Source organism: Acomys russatus, chromosome 23, assembly GCF_903995435.1.
Source record: "Acomys russatus chromosome 23, mAcoRus1.1, whole genome shotgun sequence".
Classification (NCBI taxonomy): domain Eukaryota; kingdom Metazoa; phylum Chordata; class Mammalia; order Rodentia; family Muridae; genus Acomys; species Acomys russatus.
This window is the reverse complement of record NC_067159.1, coordinates 46,792,783-46,810,935: the sequence shown is the minus strand read 5'-3', so window position 1 is coordinate 46,810,935 and position 18,153 is coordinate 46,792,783. Positions and strand designations below refer to the sequence as shown.

Genomic DNA, 18,153 nt, shown 5'->3' with positions numbered 1-18,153 from the left:
ACTTGGCAGGCAGAGGCAGAATGTTCTCTGTGAATTTGAGGCTAGCCTGGTCTACATGCTGAGTCCCAAGATAGGTGGAGCTATGTAGTGAGATTCTGACTCAAAATCAAACAAACAAAAACAAAACAAAAAAAAAAACTTTGACCCCAACAGAAATAAAGACACCTTATGCTAGGGGAGCCTATAGGAGCAGAAGCTGTGGGGTCCAAGAGAGGGCATTGGTGACTTTAACAACCACCATTAAAATGTATATTTTAATGGATGAACATATTTTTACACAAGTCCTATCTTGATAAAGCACTTATATTCCTTTTTAAAGTCATCAGTTTCCAAACTGAATCCCCATGTGTTACCATCAAGACAAACAAAAGCATCAAACATCCATAGGCAGGGTGTGGTTCTGTAAATTATGAAACATGGTGTAGGAATGCTGACAGTGTACTGACCGGCGCCCTCGCAGAAGCCCCGAGTTCAGTTCCCAGCACCCACAGGAGACAGCTCACCACCTCCTGCAACACTCGCTCTAGGAAGTCTGAGGCTCTCCTCTGGCCTCCGTGGACATGGCATTCACATGCACAAAGTCACACGCAGCCACACACGAGTGCACAGAGTTAAAAACCGAATCTTCTAGAAAGTGAAGTGCAGAATGGCCTCGTTTTATAAATTTCAGAAACAGGACGCTGTTGCTGTGTCTCCTGTGGTGTCTTGACATTATGCCTCTCATTTGTTCTTAATTAAAAAAAAAACCCACTAATAATGGAATGAGCTTTCTTTTAGCACAATATGTTTTTGGGATATCCGACCTCAAAAACCCCCAAGCACAGCTGCAGCTCCAACCACAGGCACAGGCACAGGCACAGGCACACCCACCAATAACACAAACTCCCACCAACCAGCGGCAGAGAAGAAGAAAGAAGACACCATTGAAATCCCCTTTGATGTGCCCTCGACTTTCTTGCACCTAGATCTCTCCTGGAAACCCCTGACTAGAGTAAGTGCTGTGGGCTCGGGTCCGCCTTATACACCAAACATTTGGCAGAAATGACACCCATGCCCCCACCCTCCAAATGAAGGTCGTGGCCGTGTGATGATTCTTTAGTTGCACTTTGGTTCCTTGAAAACTGGTAGCTACTTAGGTGCTCCCAGGAAAGTTGATTTCCCCCACTTCTGTAGGGAAAAAAATGTGCATGTTTTGGATATCAGTAGTAAATGATACTTATAGGGAACTGAGATGTTATCGAATAAGAAGCCATCTGTATTTAACTTGAGTCAGCAATTCGCCTTTAGAATAATATGGCTACAGCTGTGGATTGGTACATGTGAGAGGAGTGGGGAGGCCTCTTCTTTAGAATGTGTAATTCATATTCCAAACTTAATATGTGCCTCTTCTTTTGATTTATGAATATCACACCGACATTACTAGGTGTTTGCTCCCAGAAAAGGTGCTTGGAGGGGTGAGAATGTTTCAGAAGTAACTGGAAAAGACCAGGAAGGAGAATAGTAGAAACTGCCTGGAGTAGGAGCTGGAGGGATGGCTCAGTGGTTAAGAGCAGTTGCTGCTGGGTTCAGTTCCCAGCACCCACATGGTGGCTCACAGCCATTGACTCTGAGGCATCTGTCACCCTCTTTTGACTTCTGGGAGCACCGCACATGCACACTGTGCACAGACATACATAGGCACCTAAAATGCACGTAAAATAAATCTAAAAGAAGGAAAGAAAAGAGGTTGTCTGGGGCAAGATTTACTGAGCTGTGAATAGTTAAAGCACAACAAATGAATATGGAAATGCATAGTAAGTGGATAAAGATCCAGAGGGAGAAAACTGGGGAGGTAGCCATCCGGGAGGAAACCTGATGGCCGGTCATCATTCCAGCCATGAATGCATGATGCAGACACAGGGCTACTTCTGTCATTCAGGGTAAAGTGTGTCCCCGATGGAACCAGCGGCCATTCAGATAATGTGAGATCCCTTCCTGAAGCTTCATCCTACTGGAAAACTCAGGGAACAAGAGACTAAAGCATTATCTTACATTACAACTCATAAAAGTGAGCTGTAAAATACAATATAAAACAAACAAAGAAAGAAAATAACATTTTGGGACTGGGCAATGTGTCCCCAGGCAAGTTCCCTTGGTTGCATGGTTTTAGAAATATGCGGATTAGAGTTGGGTGTGGTGGCTCACGCCTTTAATCCCGGTGCTCAGGGAGGCAGAGGCAGACAGAGTGCTGTGAGTTCGAGGCCAGCCTGGTCTACAAAGTGAGTCCTCAGCCAAGGCTACATAGAGAAACCCTGTCTGGAAAACAAAACAAAATAAAACAAAGGAAATATGGATTAGGTGTTTTTCCTGGGGACACAGTAGAAGGTAGGTTTCATATAACCTAGGAGCACAAGTGACAGGCCAAAACCAAACAAAACAAAATTAAAAAAAAAATTTTTCAAAAGTTTTCTAAGAATATATTATACCTTTCTTTTATTTTCTTCCAAAAGATAAAACTGTCTAAGGGTGAAACAAATTTAGACCACTGTCCAACCAAGTTGAGCCTGGGCGAAGACCCTCTTCTTTGCAAAATACAAGGTAACTAACTGCTTTGTCTATTAAAAGGGCTCCTTGGAGCATTCCTTTCCATCTGTATCTAAGGTGAGTTCCCAACTGGAACAGTGTGATTCATGAAAAGAAGTCAGCTAATGAAACCTCCAGGTCGAAGTTCGTCATGAGAGTTCGTATCTCTTTATAAGAAAGAGCCTGTACTGAAGCCATCAGGGCACAGATGGCGCAACAGGATTCTGATTTGGTTCTGTAAGCACTGAGTGTGTGTGTGTGTGTGTGTGTGTGTGTGTGTGTGTGTGTGTGTGTGTGTGTGTGTGTGTCTGTTTGTCTGTCTGTCTGTCTGTCTGTCTGTCTGTCTGTCTAGTAAGGTGAGGTAGGGTACAGTTGGGAGGTGTCTAGGAGAGGCTGAGGGGCTGGGTGATATGATGTCAGTTGGACACAGCTCAGAGTTATCAGACAAGAGGGAACCCCAACTGAGGAGATGCTCCAGTAAGATGGAGCTGTAGGCAAGCCTGTAGGGTGTGTTTTAAGATTAGTGATTAACTGGGGGAGGGCCCAGTCCATTGTGGGAGCTGCCATTGCTAGGCTGGTTGTCCTGAGCTCTATAAGGAGGCCGAGCTAGCCAATGAGCAGCACCCCTCCCCCCCCCCCCCAGCCCCCAATCTCCCCACCCACCCCCACCCCTGCCTCTGCATCAGCTCCTGCCTCTAGGTGGCTGTGCTGTTTCACTTACTTCCCTAGCTGCTTTAGAGGGTGGACTGTTGTCCGAAAGGGTGGGTGAACAAGTGCCTTTGTTGTCATGCCTCATGAAAGCAACAGTAACCATAAAGATTGGGGATGTGATAAAAAAAAACAAAACAAAACAAAAACAAACAAACCTGTGTATAGCACTCTGAAATATTCAAAGAATATATAAATAAAATAAAAGTTAAGAGAATGAAGCCCACCTGAGAAATGTGATGTGTCCAAAAATGATTTTATAGAATGAAACTTATCTCTGACATAACAGAATAAACTGAAACACAGAGAAACAAATTTCCATAAGTTATAACTTTTAAACTAATAGTTACACAGTGACATGATTAAATTAAACTGAATGAAAAGAAAGAAAAACAAAGGAAATTGGTTGTTAACTCTAGCCTGGCTCAACCCATGCTCCCTTGGAACATGACTGAAGGCTGCACACAAGCTCTCAAAGCCCTGAAAGTAAAGGTTAGCTGGAGCTCCGCCCGGAGAGCAAAGCACACTGGGAAGGCACAAGACTAACCAGCAATTGAAGTATTTTCATACACTTTCCATGCCCCCCCCCAAAAGCTTCTATTGTAACATTTCCAAGGTTTGGGATCTAAGAAAACTTTTTTTTTTTTCTTTCTTTTCTTCACCCTTGCCCCCTCCCCCTTTTTGGACCTGTGCTAGGGGGAAAGGGGAACCTGAGTTTGGGGCCATTTTAAAGCCATAGCATGTTTGTTTCCTTTTGGTTAGATCTGTTGGATTTTAAAGAAACTGCCAAGTCTTCCCCTCTGCCTTTAGATTCAGTTTATTATAATTGAGTTCCAGCTGTGGGGCAGGGACTGTGCTAATAGCATACCTGACTTCATTCTGTGGGTCAGGGACTGTGCTAATATTGCATGTGCCTCCCTTCATCTAACACTCATGAAGGTCTCACCATGAGGCTAATGCAATGACTAGAACCAGATGCCAATGCTTGCAACCGCCTGCAAGCTGGAAATTTTCATTAATGTCCTGAAATTAGGAAGACCAAAGCCGAGAGATGTTAATGCAACTTGTCAAGAGATTGCCTTGTGTTAAATATCTTAGTATATTTTTTCTTACTGAGGAGCCCAGGATGGCCTGGAATTCCCTATGTACTCTAAGGTAAGGTGCCTCCAACTTGCAGCCCCAGCTTTGGAAGTTTTCAGGTTACAGATAGGAACCTCTGCCCCAGCACCCTATTATCAAGTTGGGTCAACACAAGCAGTCATGGAGATATGAATAGTCTATCCAGTTTAGGTATTATTGCACTTTTTACAATGTGCGGACTTTTTATATGGCTTAATAATTTTATTGTGGAATAATGGAAATAGGGTATATTGTACATCAGTAAAGAGTTTGGGCGATTCACACACACACCCGCAGGAAACACATCATAGCCACAGTATTGAGCACATTTCTGGCTCTCACAGTCATCTGCCCTAATTTCCTGCCACTCCACATTAATTCACATTTTGTACAATTTTATATAAATTATTCCGAGCATGCACTCCCATTTCTAGCTGGCTGTTATATTTGTTTGTTTGGAGGAAACAGTTTCTTACTATGTAGCCCAGGCAGGCCTCACACTCACAATCCCCCTGCCTCAGCTTCCCTCCTGCTAGGATTACAAGTGTGTATTCCCACAGTCAGTGGCTGGCCATTTTTAGTCAGGAACAAACATTACTTATGGATTTATCCATGTTATCTATACCCCCGGTTCATTCATTTTCATTACGGACAGCACAGTTTGCTTCTCTGTTGCTGTGATAAAACACCTTGGGGAGGAACGTCCAGCATGCAAAGCAGCCAGAGTAGGAACCCAAGGCAAGCACCTGGAGGTGGGAACCCCAGAGGCATGCTGCTTACCAGGCCCGTGATTAGCCAGTTTCCCATACTGCCCAGACCCACTTGCCTAGGGATGGTACCGCCCACAGTGGGCAATTAATAAAATGCCCTACAGACATGCCCACAGGTCCTTCTGCTGGGGATGATGTTTTAGCTGAAGAGTCAAGTTGACAGCAGGATTAGTCATCACACTGACTAATATTTCACTGTATGGCCATGCCCCCTTAGTAGTGACAGTTCAGGTGTCCCTGTGTGCTCACTGGCAGTGCATGCAGTGTTTGTTAACATTGACAGCCCTTAGTGTATCATAGATACTGGTCTTTTTACCTGATAAATGATTGTGCAATATTTCCTTTCAGCCTGCACCGTGTTGTCTTGTTCTCTTAAAAGTCTTTGCAAATCAAAGGTTTTCAATTCTGAGGCAGTCCAACTTATCAATTGGTTCCTTTGTGCATTATAAATATTGGCATTGCAAGCTAAGACGTTTTTGCCTAACCCATGGCTGTAAACCTTTTTTCTAAGCATTTTCCAGTGTTTTTCCTTTAGACTTACAGTCTCTTCTGAGATAATTTTTATACAAGTTATGGACCCAACTTCTTGTTATATGTGTGTTCCTGTTGGAAACACTGTCCTTTCTCCACTGGCTGATGTGTGCATTTATCAAAAGTCACTTGCCCAGGCTGGGTACGGTAGATAACACCTATAATCCTAGCACTTAGGAGACCTCAACAGGGAGATGGCTTCAAGTTCAGGGCCACCCTGGGCTACATAGTGAGTTCTAAGCCAGCCTGGGCTATAAAACAACAAAAGTCACTTCTCTGCCTATTTAAGTATACTGATAACATTTGCCTGTATGACAAACAAGGCCAAATTCTGTCAAAAACTTTTTCTGCATCCTTTGAGATGATTTTATATTGTGGAGAAATCAGGGGATGCTTTTATACATGTTATATATTTATGTACATATATTTTACCTTTTTAAGTATGTTTACATGGTCAAGCATATTACTCTTTAAAGATCTTTTGCATTACATTTTCACTGTTTTTTGCAAGTGTTAGCCTGGATGTATATAAGCAGTGTGCCTGGTGTACTTAGAGGTCAGAGGAGAACAATTGTGTTTACTTGTGGTCCTCTTTCACCCAAGAAGCTTCTACACATCACATACATACATACATACATACATACATACTACATACATACTACATACATACATACATACATACATACACACACACACGATTATATATAATATATGACATAAAAATCAAGTATTTACTGATAATAAAGTGCAAACAAACATTTTTAAAACAAGCCTTTGGTGTGTGGTAGGTATGCACACATGCATATAAAATGTGGCAGTTTATCAAAGATAAAAACAAAATTGCCTGTTGAGAAGACAGATGTGTTTATTTCTTTAACACAATACAAACAGTTGAGGAATAATGGTAGAAAAGTACTGAAATGTTTTACCTTCCATTACAAAACCATCGTGTTTGCATAAGAGTAGAAAGCTTTGAATGTACAGTAAAAAGCATTATAACTCACAGCGTACAAATCCGAGCCCAAGGGTCTCCAGCAGCATTTGTTGGTGTCAAGTGGCAGGACAATATTGGAAATACAAGATGTGACTGTTGTGTGTTGGGGACCAAGGATGCACTGAAGCCACATGACGCAGGCAACATAGGCGAGCACTGACAGGAAATGCTCAAATTATGCATTTGATCTTGAATTGCTGTTTTCAAGTTTTCATTCAAAGGCCCTCTTTTGGGTGGGAGGTTGAACCAGGATCCCCCTTGTGTGTTCTTGGCTGCCCTGAAGCACATTATACAAGACAACTCACAGAGCTCTACCTGTCTCTACTGAGGCTAAAGGTGTGTGACTTTTGTTGAATTTTGGTGGTACCCACCCCCAGGCTCAGATATGATGTGGGGTCATGACCCCAACTCCAAGAAGCTGACAATACAGGGATGCTCCCATCTCTGAGGGATGTGTTCCAACACCTACAATACTGACTCAAAACACAGAAGCCCAGGTTTACTCTATAAAAGAGACAAAGTGAGAAGCTAACAGTCCTATTAAGAAACTACAGAATCATGACTGTATCCTGGAATAAAGAGTCCATGAATCAGTCCCTGAAAGTACTGGGTTGTGTTTCCGGCTTTTTACTTGAAAGTATTTTTTACAGCTTCTCTTGGGTGCATCCAAATTACCAGCACCACTGTTTTCGCATTTTGGGGCCACTAGTAAGTTAAAAAGGGGCTCGCAAGGTGTGTGTGTGTGTGTGTGTGTGTGTGTGTGTGTGTGTGTCACTTGAGCTTAAGTACAGCAGCCCTACAGCAGCCTGTGTGAGGACCAAGGTGGCTAAGTGGCTAATGGGCAGCTGGCATGCGCAGGATGGAAGTGCTGCTTCCAGGACAACTACACTGGAGCAGCATGCAACCAGACGGTGCAGGGTCTCATCATTCTAAGGAGACTACCATGCAACTAGAATCCAAAAGTTCATCATTTCTAAAATTTTCCATTTACTGTTTCCTGACATCAGTTGACCTTGACTAACTAACTGAAATTGCAGAAAGTGAAGCCACAGACCGGAAGTCCCCTTGCTGGATCCCAGTCTCCTGGTCATCGCAACTGCTGAGGGAAAGGCACATGGTCTTCTGAGAATTAGTCCTTTGTCTAACTCTCTTTACAGCCTTCAGCTGTTGCTTCAAATATTTTTGAAGTTCTGTCTTTAGACACATAAATTCTAAAATTCATTTTCTCTTCTTCTTCTTCTTCTTCTTCTTCTTCTTCTTCTTCTTCTTCTTCTTCCTCCTCCTCCTCTTCCTCTTCCTCCTCTTCTTCTCTTCTTGTTCTTTTTCTTTTGTTTTCTTTTTTGAGACAGGGTTTCTCTGTGTAGTCTTGGCTGTCCTGAACTCACATTGTAGACCAGGCTGGCCTCGAATTCACAGGGATCCACCTGCCTCTGCCTCCTGAGTGCTGGGATTAAAGGTGTGCGCCACCAATGCCCAGCTCTCTCTTCTTATTCTTCTTGTTCTTGTTCTTGTTGTTGTTTTTATTATTATTATTATTATTATTATTATTATTATTATTATTATTATTATTATTATTATTCCATGCTGCTGGGACATGAACTTAGGGCTTCATACACTATGTTCATGGTACATTCAATAAGTATTTCTTAAACTCCCACAAAGTCCCAGGCTCTGAGAACACAACTGTGAAAAACAGGTCTTGGGGCTGGAGAGATGGCTTAGCTTTCAAGAGCACTTACTGCTTCTCTATAGGAGCCTGGGTCAGTTCACAGTACCCATGTCATCTGGCTCCCAACTGCCTAACTCCAGCTGCAGAGGCTTTGACACCCTCTTCCGGACTCAGTGAGCATCTGCACTTGCATGTGCACATACCCATATGCACATAACTTAAAATAATAAACATTCTTTAAAAGATAAGTTTTTTACAGAACTAATATTCTGGTGGGACAGATAGAAAGTACACTTACATTCACTTAAGGAAAAGCCTACTTAAAATGGGCAGCTTGTACAACATCCTTATTTCCTTTCTGGACTACGTGATTTTATATATTATTCTTAAAGAAAAGCATTTGTGATCAAGTACGCCATAGAAGAACTAGACACGCTCCAAGCAGAGACCAAGCAGACCATCCCAAAGTTCATGTTGTGGGCAATTCTGAGGTGTCAGAAGATCGGCAGCTCCCTGCCTCCTGTGTGAGTAACCAGCTTCCAGAATTTTATTAGACATCACTTGCAGCTTGGGCACACTGCCAGCTATGCACCTCTTCTGGCCAGCCTTGGATCTGTTCAGTAGAATTCACGCACAGCTCCCCTGAGACGTATTGCCTATTGATGGAACTCTGGCTTCCTTGGACCATGAATCAAGCCCCTGTTGAACCTGCTCAGTTTTCCTGGGACTCTGCCGCCATCTAGTGACTAAGGACCACTCACCTTTTGCCCCATCCTTTTAGAGCCCAAAAGAGTTAGTCCAGTAACTTTTTAAAAAATCTATGTGTATTACTTTCTAATTAAAAATATTTTTCATATAATATGATCATGGATTTCCCTACCTCGACTCCTTAAAGATCTCCTCACCTCCCTGCACTCTTTCTCTCTCACTAAAAACAAACAGGCAACTAGAACAAACCAACCAACCAGGAGTCAAAGAAGAAGAAACAGAAAAAAAGAATCCAGAGGAAAAAAATACAAGAAACATATGGAGAGAGAGAGAGAGAGAGAAAGAAAGAGAGAGAGAGAGAGAAGAGACCATAAAAGCACACACACACACACACACAAAAAGCATTTTTAAAAACCTCCAACATATCACTGAGTTTGTTTTTGTGTTGGCCATCTACTGCAGGGCATGGGCCTTCCTTGAGTGTGCGTTGAATACCCGGTGAGACCCCACTGGAGAAAACTTTTTTTTTTCCTTTGTGAGCAGTTGTCAGTTGGACATAGTTTCTGGGTTAAGGATGGAGGCTTGTGTCTACTTTCTTTCTCGGCACTGGGATCCTAGGCAGCTTAGAGCTCTACAGGCCCTGTGCTTGCAGCCACCATCTCTGTGGGTTCATATGTGTGTTAGCCCTACGCTGTTTAGACGACCTTGCTTCCTTGGTGGACTCAGTGCCTACTGGCTCTTGCAATTTTTCTTCCTCCTCTTCCACAAAGTTCCGTGAGCCCTGAAGGGTGGGATTTAATGAGACATTCCACTCAGGATTGGGTGTCCCCAGGCCCCGCACCGCACACTGTCCAGCTGTGTGTGTCTGTATCTGTTCTCGTCTTCTGCAAGAGAAAGCTTCACTGATGATGGCTGAGCAAGACTCTAATCTGTGTCTATGGCAGAATGTCATTAGGAGTAATTTATTTTTGTTGATACATTCCTTTAGCAGAGCAGTAGCATTTGGTTTTTCTCTAGGTCCATGGCCTATCTAGTCTCAGTGTCAGACATGGATTCCATCTCATGGAGTGGGCCTTAAATATAATCAGATTGGGATTGGTTACTTCCGCAATTGTTGTGCCAATTATTGCACCAGCACATTGTGCAGACAGGTCGCCACTGATTGAAGTATTTGTAGCTGGGTTGTTGTTTCCTTTCTCCTCTGGTAGCATGCACTGTATCTTCCAGTGCCATGACCACTAGTCAGTAGGGTGATGGCGGCTATAGATAGACACCATGTCAACTTCCCCATGAGGACTTCTCTATGTATTTTAAAGAGAAAGGTTTTATTCCAATAGCTTTTGAATTCCTTTAGACTAGCCTTTAGAGCCTGCCATATGCTTTTTTAGCAGTAGCATAGTGGTTCTGGTGCTGATGGACTGTGTTTAAAATCTCAAAGCCACAGTTTATTTATTAGCCAAGTAAAATGAGAAGATAAAAGGAATGTATAGCAGAGGTAGGCTACCTCATGGGACATTTTATATATATATATATATATATATATATATATATATATATATATATATATATATATATATATATATACATACACACACACACACACACACACACACACACATACTTTAGTGCTTTAGTGCCTGGCTTATAGTAAGTGTCCAGTGAAAGTTAGTTGCAAGAATTACTAGCAACCAAGACTGAAACTCTGTAGTGCATAATACTGGCTTTTAATTCACCAAATATCCAAGTTTATCCCACTCAAGTCTGAGTAAATGCAATTGATGGAAATATTTTTTTTTCTGGCTCCATAGCATGAACCTGTTTTTATTGAGCCACCAAGATGGATCAGCCTGAAGGCCTGAGCTCGATCACTGGAACCTTCGTGGCTGAAGGAGAGAGCAGATCGTTAAAAGTTGTTCTCTGATTCTGTGCTCATATGCATACAGAGAGGGGGGAGGGAGGGAGGGAGAGAGAGAGAGAGAGAGAGAGAGAGAGAGAGAGAGAGAGAGAGAGAGAGAGAGAGAGATTTAAACCCCACTCTTTTCTGCATGCTTATACCTTAGAGTTTGCGTGTCCCCTATCTTTCCACCTCTTCAACTTCCCCCAACCTGCTCTAAGAGAACAAATCAGCAGTCTTCAAGTTAAAATAGAATATGATTCCACTTAAAAATATTTATTTACTTTTATGTGTATGAGTGTTTTGCTTGCATGTATAATGTGCACCACATGTGTGTCAGGTGCCCATAGAAGCCAAAAGAAGGAATTGAATCACCTGGTCCTGGAGTTACAAATAGTGACGGTGAAATGCCATGAGCCCAGGTCCTATGGAAGAGCAGCCAGTGCTCTTAACCACTGAGCCACCTCTCTAGCCCCAGGATGTGATCCATTTTCATAAAGTCTGTTTTATGTGTATCCACAGAAGTGTCACTAAGGAGAGAACTCGCAGTACTTCAGTGGTGTTTATCTATGAAAGGCATGGCATTATAAATACATTTCATTATTCGATTTGTGCTTTTCTCTATTTTTCCAAAGCTCAACAATATTTATAAATTTAAACTGTAAAAACTTTTCTCTAAAATAAAATGATACCAAATATTTGAAAGAAAACTCGTGGCATTTCAGCCTCCAGAACAGCTGCCCTCTTGTGCTGCTGGCACATTTAGCTCTAATATGTAACGCATTGTGACTTAGTTGTTGGTGGTCTGAAAGGATAAGGCTTCCTGCTAAGCTGAAGCACAATAATTTTGGAGTTAATCAGTGCCACATTGGGAGGGTGTCAGAGACATAAAGACAAGTTGTAGAGGCATTGCTTGACAAAGTTCCAGAGACCTCTGGCTGATCACCACTGCCTTCAATGTTATGTATGATCCAGGTGTAATTTTGCCTAAAACTACTTTGAAATCTACTTTTTCTCCTAAAATTGTCTTTCTATCTCTTGGCCCTAGTGAAATGTACACTGGAAAACTTTTTCCCCGCAGTGAATGTTGAAAGAAAGCATCTGGGCCAAAGGCTTGAGACAATGAGAGTCTCGTCTTGGCTCTGACTGTTGTGTGTAGTCAGGCAGAAGCCGCATGAATAAAGAAAATTAAAGAAAATTAGGACCTTGACATAACCGTACCTGGCTAGATGCTGTTAGCTATAGAAAAGTTTCTTTAGAATCTGCCTTGAGATGGGATTGAAACATCATCCTTTACAGATATTTTACAATAGAGGACGGACCCCTTGGCAGTTAGCCTAGGCCTGGATAGCACACCTGTTGGTTTGTAACTGAAGTAAGTCAAATCTTTTTTGTATTGAACATTTAGTTCAAGTTATGTTGCTATGACAGTCGTGTAAACAGCAGGGCTTTAGCCAGATGAAATTTATGATTAAACTTTCCAGAGAATAGTTTAAGAAATAATAATCAGGCCGTGCCGACCATTGTTTGTAAATTGACTGACTTTTGTTGTATGCTTTGTTGTAGGCTATACACAACTGTTTGTATTTCTTTGTTAGCTTGTTTCTCGCTCTGTTGGTTCTTAAAGGCTCTATTGATTGTAAAAGATGAGAAAATCATGATGTAATGTGTAATGAAAAAAAAAATTGAACTTCACTTTAAATAAAGTACTGGGGTTGGCCCAAGGAGCAGGTAACAAGAGACAAGAAAAGCAGAAGAAAAATAAAGTTCTCCTGGGCTACAAGACATTTCCGTTGGGGCCGAAACGTACGCCTGGGCTAATATTTCTTTTTTATTCCTCCATTCCTCATCCACTCCTCAACAGCTAGTTACTATAAGTAGCCGTTCCCCAGCCATTGGTTTCCCTTAACCAGGTGTTCACCGCCTGCTCAATTCTCCCTACTGCAGATCCACCAAGACCTTCTCTTCTCTCCGCTTCACTGGTTCCCAGAAGGAAGTGCGTAGAATGGATGTGTGTGGCAAGCACCAGAAAATACAACGTGTGACCTTAAACATCTTTCTCTCTACACAGGTACTTCCTCTATGCATGTTCTTCTGAAAGACAAGATATTAAACCAGATAAAAATACTAAAGTCAGCAGAAATAAACCCCTTCCACAGTCTGGATACTGGGCTAGCCAACATACTAAAGCCAATAGACGATTTCTGCACAAAGTTCTTTGTGGGAACAGAGGTAAAACAGAATTTTCTGGTTTTTAAATTGCAGCCCCTGTTGTGGTTTTATGACCTCCACTGTACCTGTTTTCATGTTTCAATATGTTCATTTGTACTTAAGGGTTTTTTTTTTTTTTTTTTGTCTGTTTTTGAGACAGGGTTTCTCTGTGTAGTCCTGGCTGTCCTGGACTCATTTTGTACACCAGGTTGACCTTGAACTAACAGAGATCCACCTGCCCCTGATTTTTAACTTAGATGCTTCATAGACTCCTTAACGGGGGCTGGGAATGTAGCCTAGTGAGCCAAGTGTTTGCCTAACATGCACAGGCCTGAGTCTCACCTCTAATACCATAAGAACCAGGCTTGATAGTACACACCTGTAATCCCAGCATTCCTTAAAAACCAGGCTTGATAGTACGCACCTGTAATCCCAGCAGTCCAGAGGTGGAACAGGATGCAGGAGGAGCACAAGTTCCAGGTAACCTGAAATGAGTGACCTGGAGCCAGTCGACAAGCCTCCATGTCTTCGTCTATAAGAGACGTGCAGGGCCTCTGCCTTCCTCCCTTGTCACTCACTACTTCTGACTCTTCCCTCCCACTTATGTGGCTGTTACATCTCTTGCTCCATGCTAGACCCTTAAAATAGTCATCCCTTCTCCTTAAAATAGTCATAGGTTAGCACTAGACTGTATAATACTTAAGTCTGAATTGAGATTTGTATTTGTCAGTCTCAGCTTTAAAAGGTAAGTGTTATGATGCGTCTTCCTCTCCATCCTATCCCAGGTCTTTACTAAGTCCTGACTTGGCTAAACACTGAGGACAAATCATTGAATGACCCACACCTGCTCTCCCCCTGCTGACCCTCAGCAAGTTAGGAAAGCCAGCAGTTATGTATAAAAGGCCTCCTCAGCTACCCATGTTACTCATGTCACTGTGTGTACATAGAACATACTCATTTGAAATCAAAATCATCTTGAAATCCAATAAGTAACACGTTTGAGCCTTTCTTCCTTCCTGGTACGCTGAGTTCTCATGTCACTAAGGTGACCTGTTGCTTTTATTTGCCATTGTACCCTCAGTCTCAACACAGAAATCCAGGTCTTGTGCCTCTGAACTTAGCGTTGCATTTACCCATAACCTGTTATCTCCCTAGGAAGGTGAAGTGATATACACAGACTGGAAAATGGAGAGAGACTCTGAAACTGGACGATTCATGGGTAGGTTTGATGGGTTAACCTATGGTTAATAAGACCTCGTTTTACTGTTAAGTTTCATTAGCGTATGTTAATTATATATAATATTGAGATTCACTGCAGCATTTTAACACACATATAAATATAAAATGTATAAGCCGGGTGTGGTGGTGCACACCTTTAATCCCAGCACTTGCACTTGGGAGGCAGAGGCAGGCGGATCACTGTGAGCTTGAGGTCAGCCTGGTCTACAAAGGGAGTCTAGGACAGCCAAGGCTACACAGAGAAACTTTGTCTTGAAAAACCAAAAAAAAAAAAAAAAAAAAAAAAAAAAAAAAAAAAACCAAAAAAAAAAAAGATAGCTAGATAGACAGATAGCTATATATAATGTATTTTTGTCATTTTCAATCCTTGTTGTGCTCTCCTATCTGCCCCCAGCTCCCTTTAATCCCCTTTATCCTCTCACTTAGTCCTTATTAGTTTATTTATTTTATGGCCCAATACGTTTCACTGGGCTTGCCTACGTGGTTCTGGGTTAATGGTTATTTATGGCAGCGTGGGCTCCTTTGCCAGTGTCTATATCCTTGAAGAGATGTCACAACTCCCCCAGCCACCATTAACTATAGGTATGCAGGAAGTGGTGGGGTCTGGTGAGCCCCTACCTGACTAAAACCCACCATCTGCTGCTCAGGGGCACTGGGTCCTCATGGGCCATCTCTCCCTTGTCCCCAGAACAGGATATCAACAGGTCCCACCTTGCCTGGATGTTATGCCGTTAGTCAGGAGTGTTGTGAGACCAAGCGTGTAATCACAATGTGTATTCTGAGGACACAGTGGAGGACTGGACATGTTGGCAAACAGGGATTCCTCCTGGTGTCAGACATTTTTATGGAATCCCATCTCCTCTTACAGCCAGCCTTTGAAACAATTTTTGAGAATGACCATGGAAAAAGCCATTTCTTTTAAATAAACTGCATTCCATTTTTATGCAATGAACCAGACATTGATGATAATAGATTAGGAAGTGTCTTCTTCCGGCCTGTTGGGAAAGGCAAAGAAACAGTAGTATTATGGTTGTAACGAAACAGAAAGTGATGCAGAAGTCGAGAGAGAATCTGTCTCTCGTGGGCTGTTAAGTAATGGTCCCATTTGGACCACTTTTCAACCACAGTTGAGCTGAGTCCTAAAGGGTGGATTGGGAATTTTTCAGATAGATTTGATGGGGAAAGATGCTCCTTGTCAAAAGAGCAACAAGGGCGAGCATGTAGGAACCCAAAAGAGCAGCAGACAGGAAGGAAGAGGGAGAAGTCAGGGCTAAAAGCATAGCCATCTGGGGGCCAACTGCAGCAGGACAAGGACCAGCCATCTGAGTCCAGGGAGCAAAAACTTTGCTTGTATTAATGAAAGCTGCCAACCATATTCAGAAGAAGAACCCGGGAAGGGAGTGAGGGCCGAGTCAATCGGACTGGCTGTTTGGCAGTGGGACTCCTAATGGAAGCAGGATGCACAGTCACAGTGGCCTGGTGAGAGCCAGTAGGGACTAGCAGGCAGGTGTGGTAACAGTCATATAGCAGAAAAACATGGGGGACGTGAGGGTCTCTAGCCTAGGACTTGTGGCCAGTAAGATTTAGGTGATCTTGTTGCTTGTCATTCCTTGGCATTTAGTTTATTCCCAACAAAAAGAAGAGCTTCAACTCCCGGGGCTGTAGAGACCCTTGGAGGCCATCAGCCAAGCACTGTGGAACAGGCAGTGCTGAGCCAGCCTGCTCGTGTCCCTTTGAATAATGCTTGCAGGATGGGAGAGTTGGTACACGGCCTCTCTGCATGTGCCCTGCCCCCACATGCTCTGTTCACATGTGGTCTGTGGGCCGCAGATGTTTTCCTTGTGAGCTCCCACTCAGCATCTTTTATAAACATCAGGGATGTTCCCTGAGTGACACTGAGGCAGAGGCAGCTTCGGCACCTTCCTCCCTCCTGGTCTGCTCAACTCCACCTAACAGGCAGGAAAGAGAATTCCATCCTCTTAGAAAGCAAACAAACCAACCAACCTTTTAAAAGGGAATTAATTACCCCAAATGAGACTGAGAGCCGGGGGTGGGGAAGAGGGGAGTGGGAAGGGAGGTGGGCAGGGAAGGCCACACCAAATATTTCCACATGATCTAAGAGGCAAGCCAAGAAACACAGGTCTGAATGACAATTGGCTGACATAATTGTTTCGTGTAGTAGACCCTTACACTGTACAGTCTGCGCTATCCGTGCCAGGCCCTGTGCCAAGCGCTTCCCATGGATAAACTCATGTCATCGTCACAGCAGCCTGTGGGATCACTGCCTTGGGCATCAATAGCAGCCTTTGAGCCCAGGCAATCTGCTGCCAATCTGTGCCTTTTGGGTTATCATAATTTTCTTTTTTTTAGCAACCAGGCCTGGAGGCTCCGGCATTCCACTTAATAACTTAGGGACGGTCCCGTTCATTGTTGGAAGTCACGCAGGTCTTCCAAAGGACACTAGGGAGAAAAGATTATTGTGGGATGTCATTTTGTTTTAATAAATAAATAAACAGGCTTACCATTGTGGATAATGCCACAGCTGATCACAAGTTCTGAGAAGGTTTCCATCCCCCAGGACAGCCTTGCTCACTCAGAGACTGTGTGGAGGGAAACTTCTCCAAAGGCAACCGCAGAGCAAAAACAGCAGCAAAAACAAAGCCATCAGTGTCTTGGGGGTGTCTTCTGCCTTACCAGGAACTTCCCAGACCGCTCAAGGAAGCCTGGGAAATATGTGCCCTGTGGTCTCCTCCAGATGCAGTCTTAGAACGTGGGGCTCTCACTTCCAATCTAGAAGAGCCACCTTTCTTTTTCTTTCTTTCTTTTTTTCAAATTTATTTGTTGTCATCAGTCTGTGCCTTACTCTGCATTACTCTGTATCGTGTAAAACAGTGGGTTTTCAGACTGTGCTCCGAACTACGAGACTCCATCTTCCAAGCAGCCTGAGGGTGCATCTTGAAGATGGAGGGTCACTTTTTCAGCTTGGTGAACATTCTAATGGCATCATTGGTCTGGTACCATCCACATGGTACGGATTGATAAATGCTTATCACTGCGAGTAGACAAGGTTCCACTCTATAAATGAGATAGCAGGGACACGAGGGAAATTAAAATAACATCAGGGAAACTAGCCCCAAGAACATATCAGACATTCCAAACCTAAGAAAGTCTATAATTCTCTTAGCTGGGCCCCATTAAAAAGGTGCAGGCTACCAAGAAGAGACTTGATACCCTATGAGCATATACAGGGGGAGGAGGTCCCCCTCAGTCACAGTCATAGGGGGAGGGGAGTAAGGGAAAAATGGGAGGGAGGGAGGGAAGGAGGAATGGGAGGATACAAGGGGTAGGATAACAATTTAGATGTAATATGAATAAATTAATGAAATATGTTTTTAAAATAAAATATAATTTTATTTTTTTTAAAAAGGTGGCACTTAGCACTGCAGAGACTGTGGCTCCCACAGACCTGTCAAGGCCCACAGGCAGAGAACTCCCAGCTTCCCCTGTGGTTTCCACTCACCTCAGTCTCCCCTGCTGATATGGCCTTACTAGAATTGGTGCCCAAAGGTCCTGTTCATCCACCTGGACCCAGCCCTGCCCTTTTGCCTTTGCAACTGAACTGAGCAGTACAGCTTTACTCTGACTTGGTTTGGTCACTTAGCTCACCCCCATAGATGCATTTCTGCTTCTACAAACCTTTGACCCCTCTGGGACCCCACCTTTTGGTCCTGTGTAGCCTCCTGTAACC

The 18,153-nt window shown here is 43.2% G+C and overlaps 1 protein-coding gene across 1 annotated transcript in view; it reads left to right on the top strand.

Moving 5' to 3' along the window:
* Dnai3 (dynein axonemal intermediate chain 3) overlaps positions 1-18,153 on the top strand; it is a 56,740-nt gene that overhangs the window by 28,041 nt on the left and 10,546 nt on the right. Inside the window, exons 15-18 of the mRNA XM_051165865.1 lie at positions 778-991; positions 2,490-2,577; positions 13,027-13,187; positions 14,322-14,385. Coding sequence (XP_051021822.1) covers positions 778-991; positions 2,490-2,577; positions 13,027-13,187; positions 14,322-14,385 — 527 coding nt within the window. The remainder of the gene's footprint in view (positions 1-777; positions 992-2,489; positions 2,578-13,026; positions 13,188-14,321; positions 14,386-18,153) is intronic.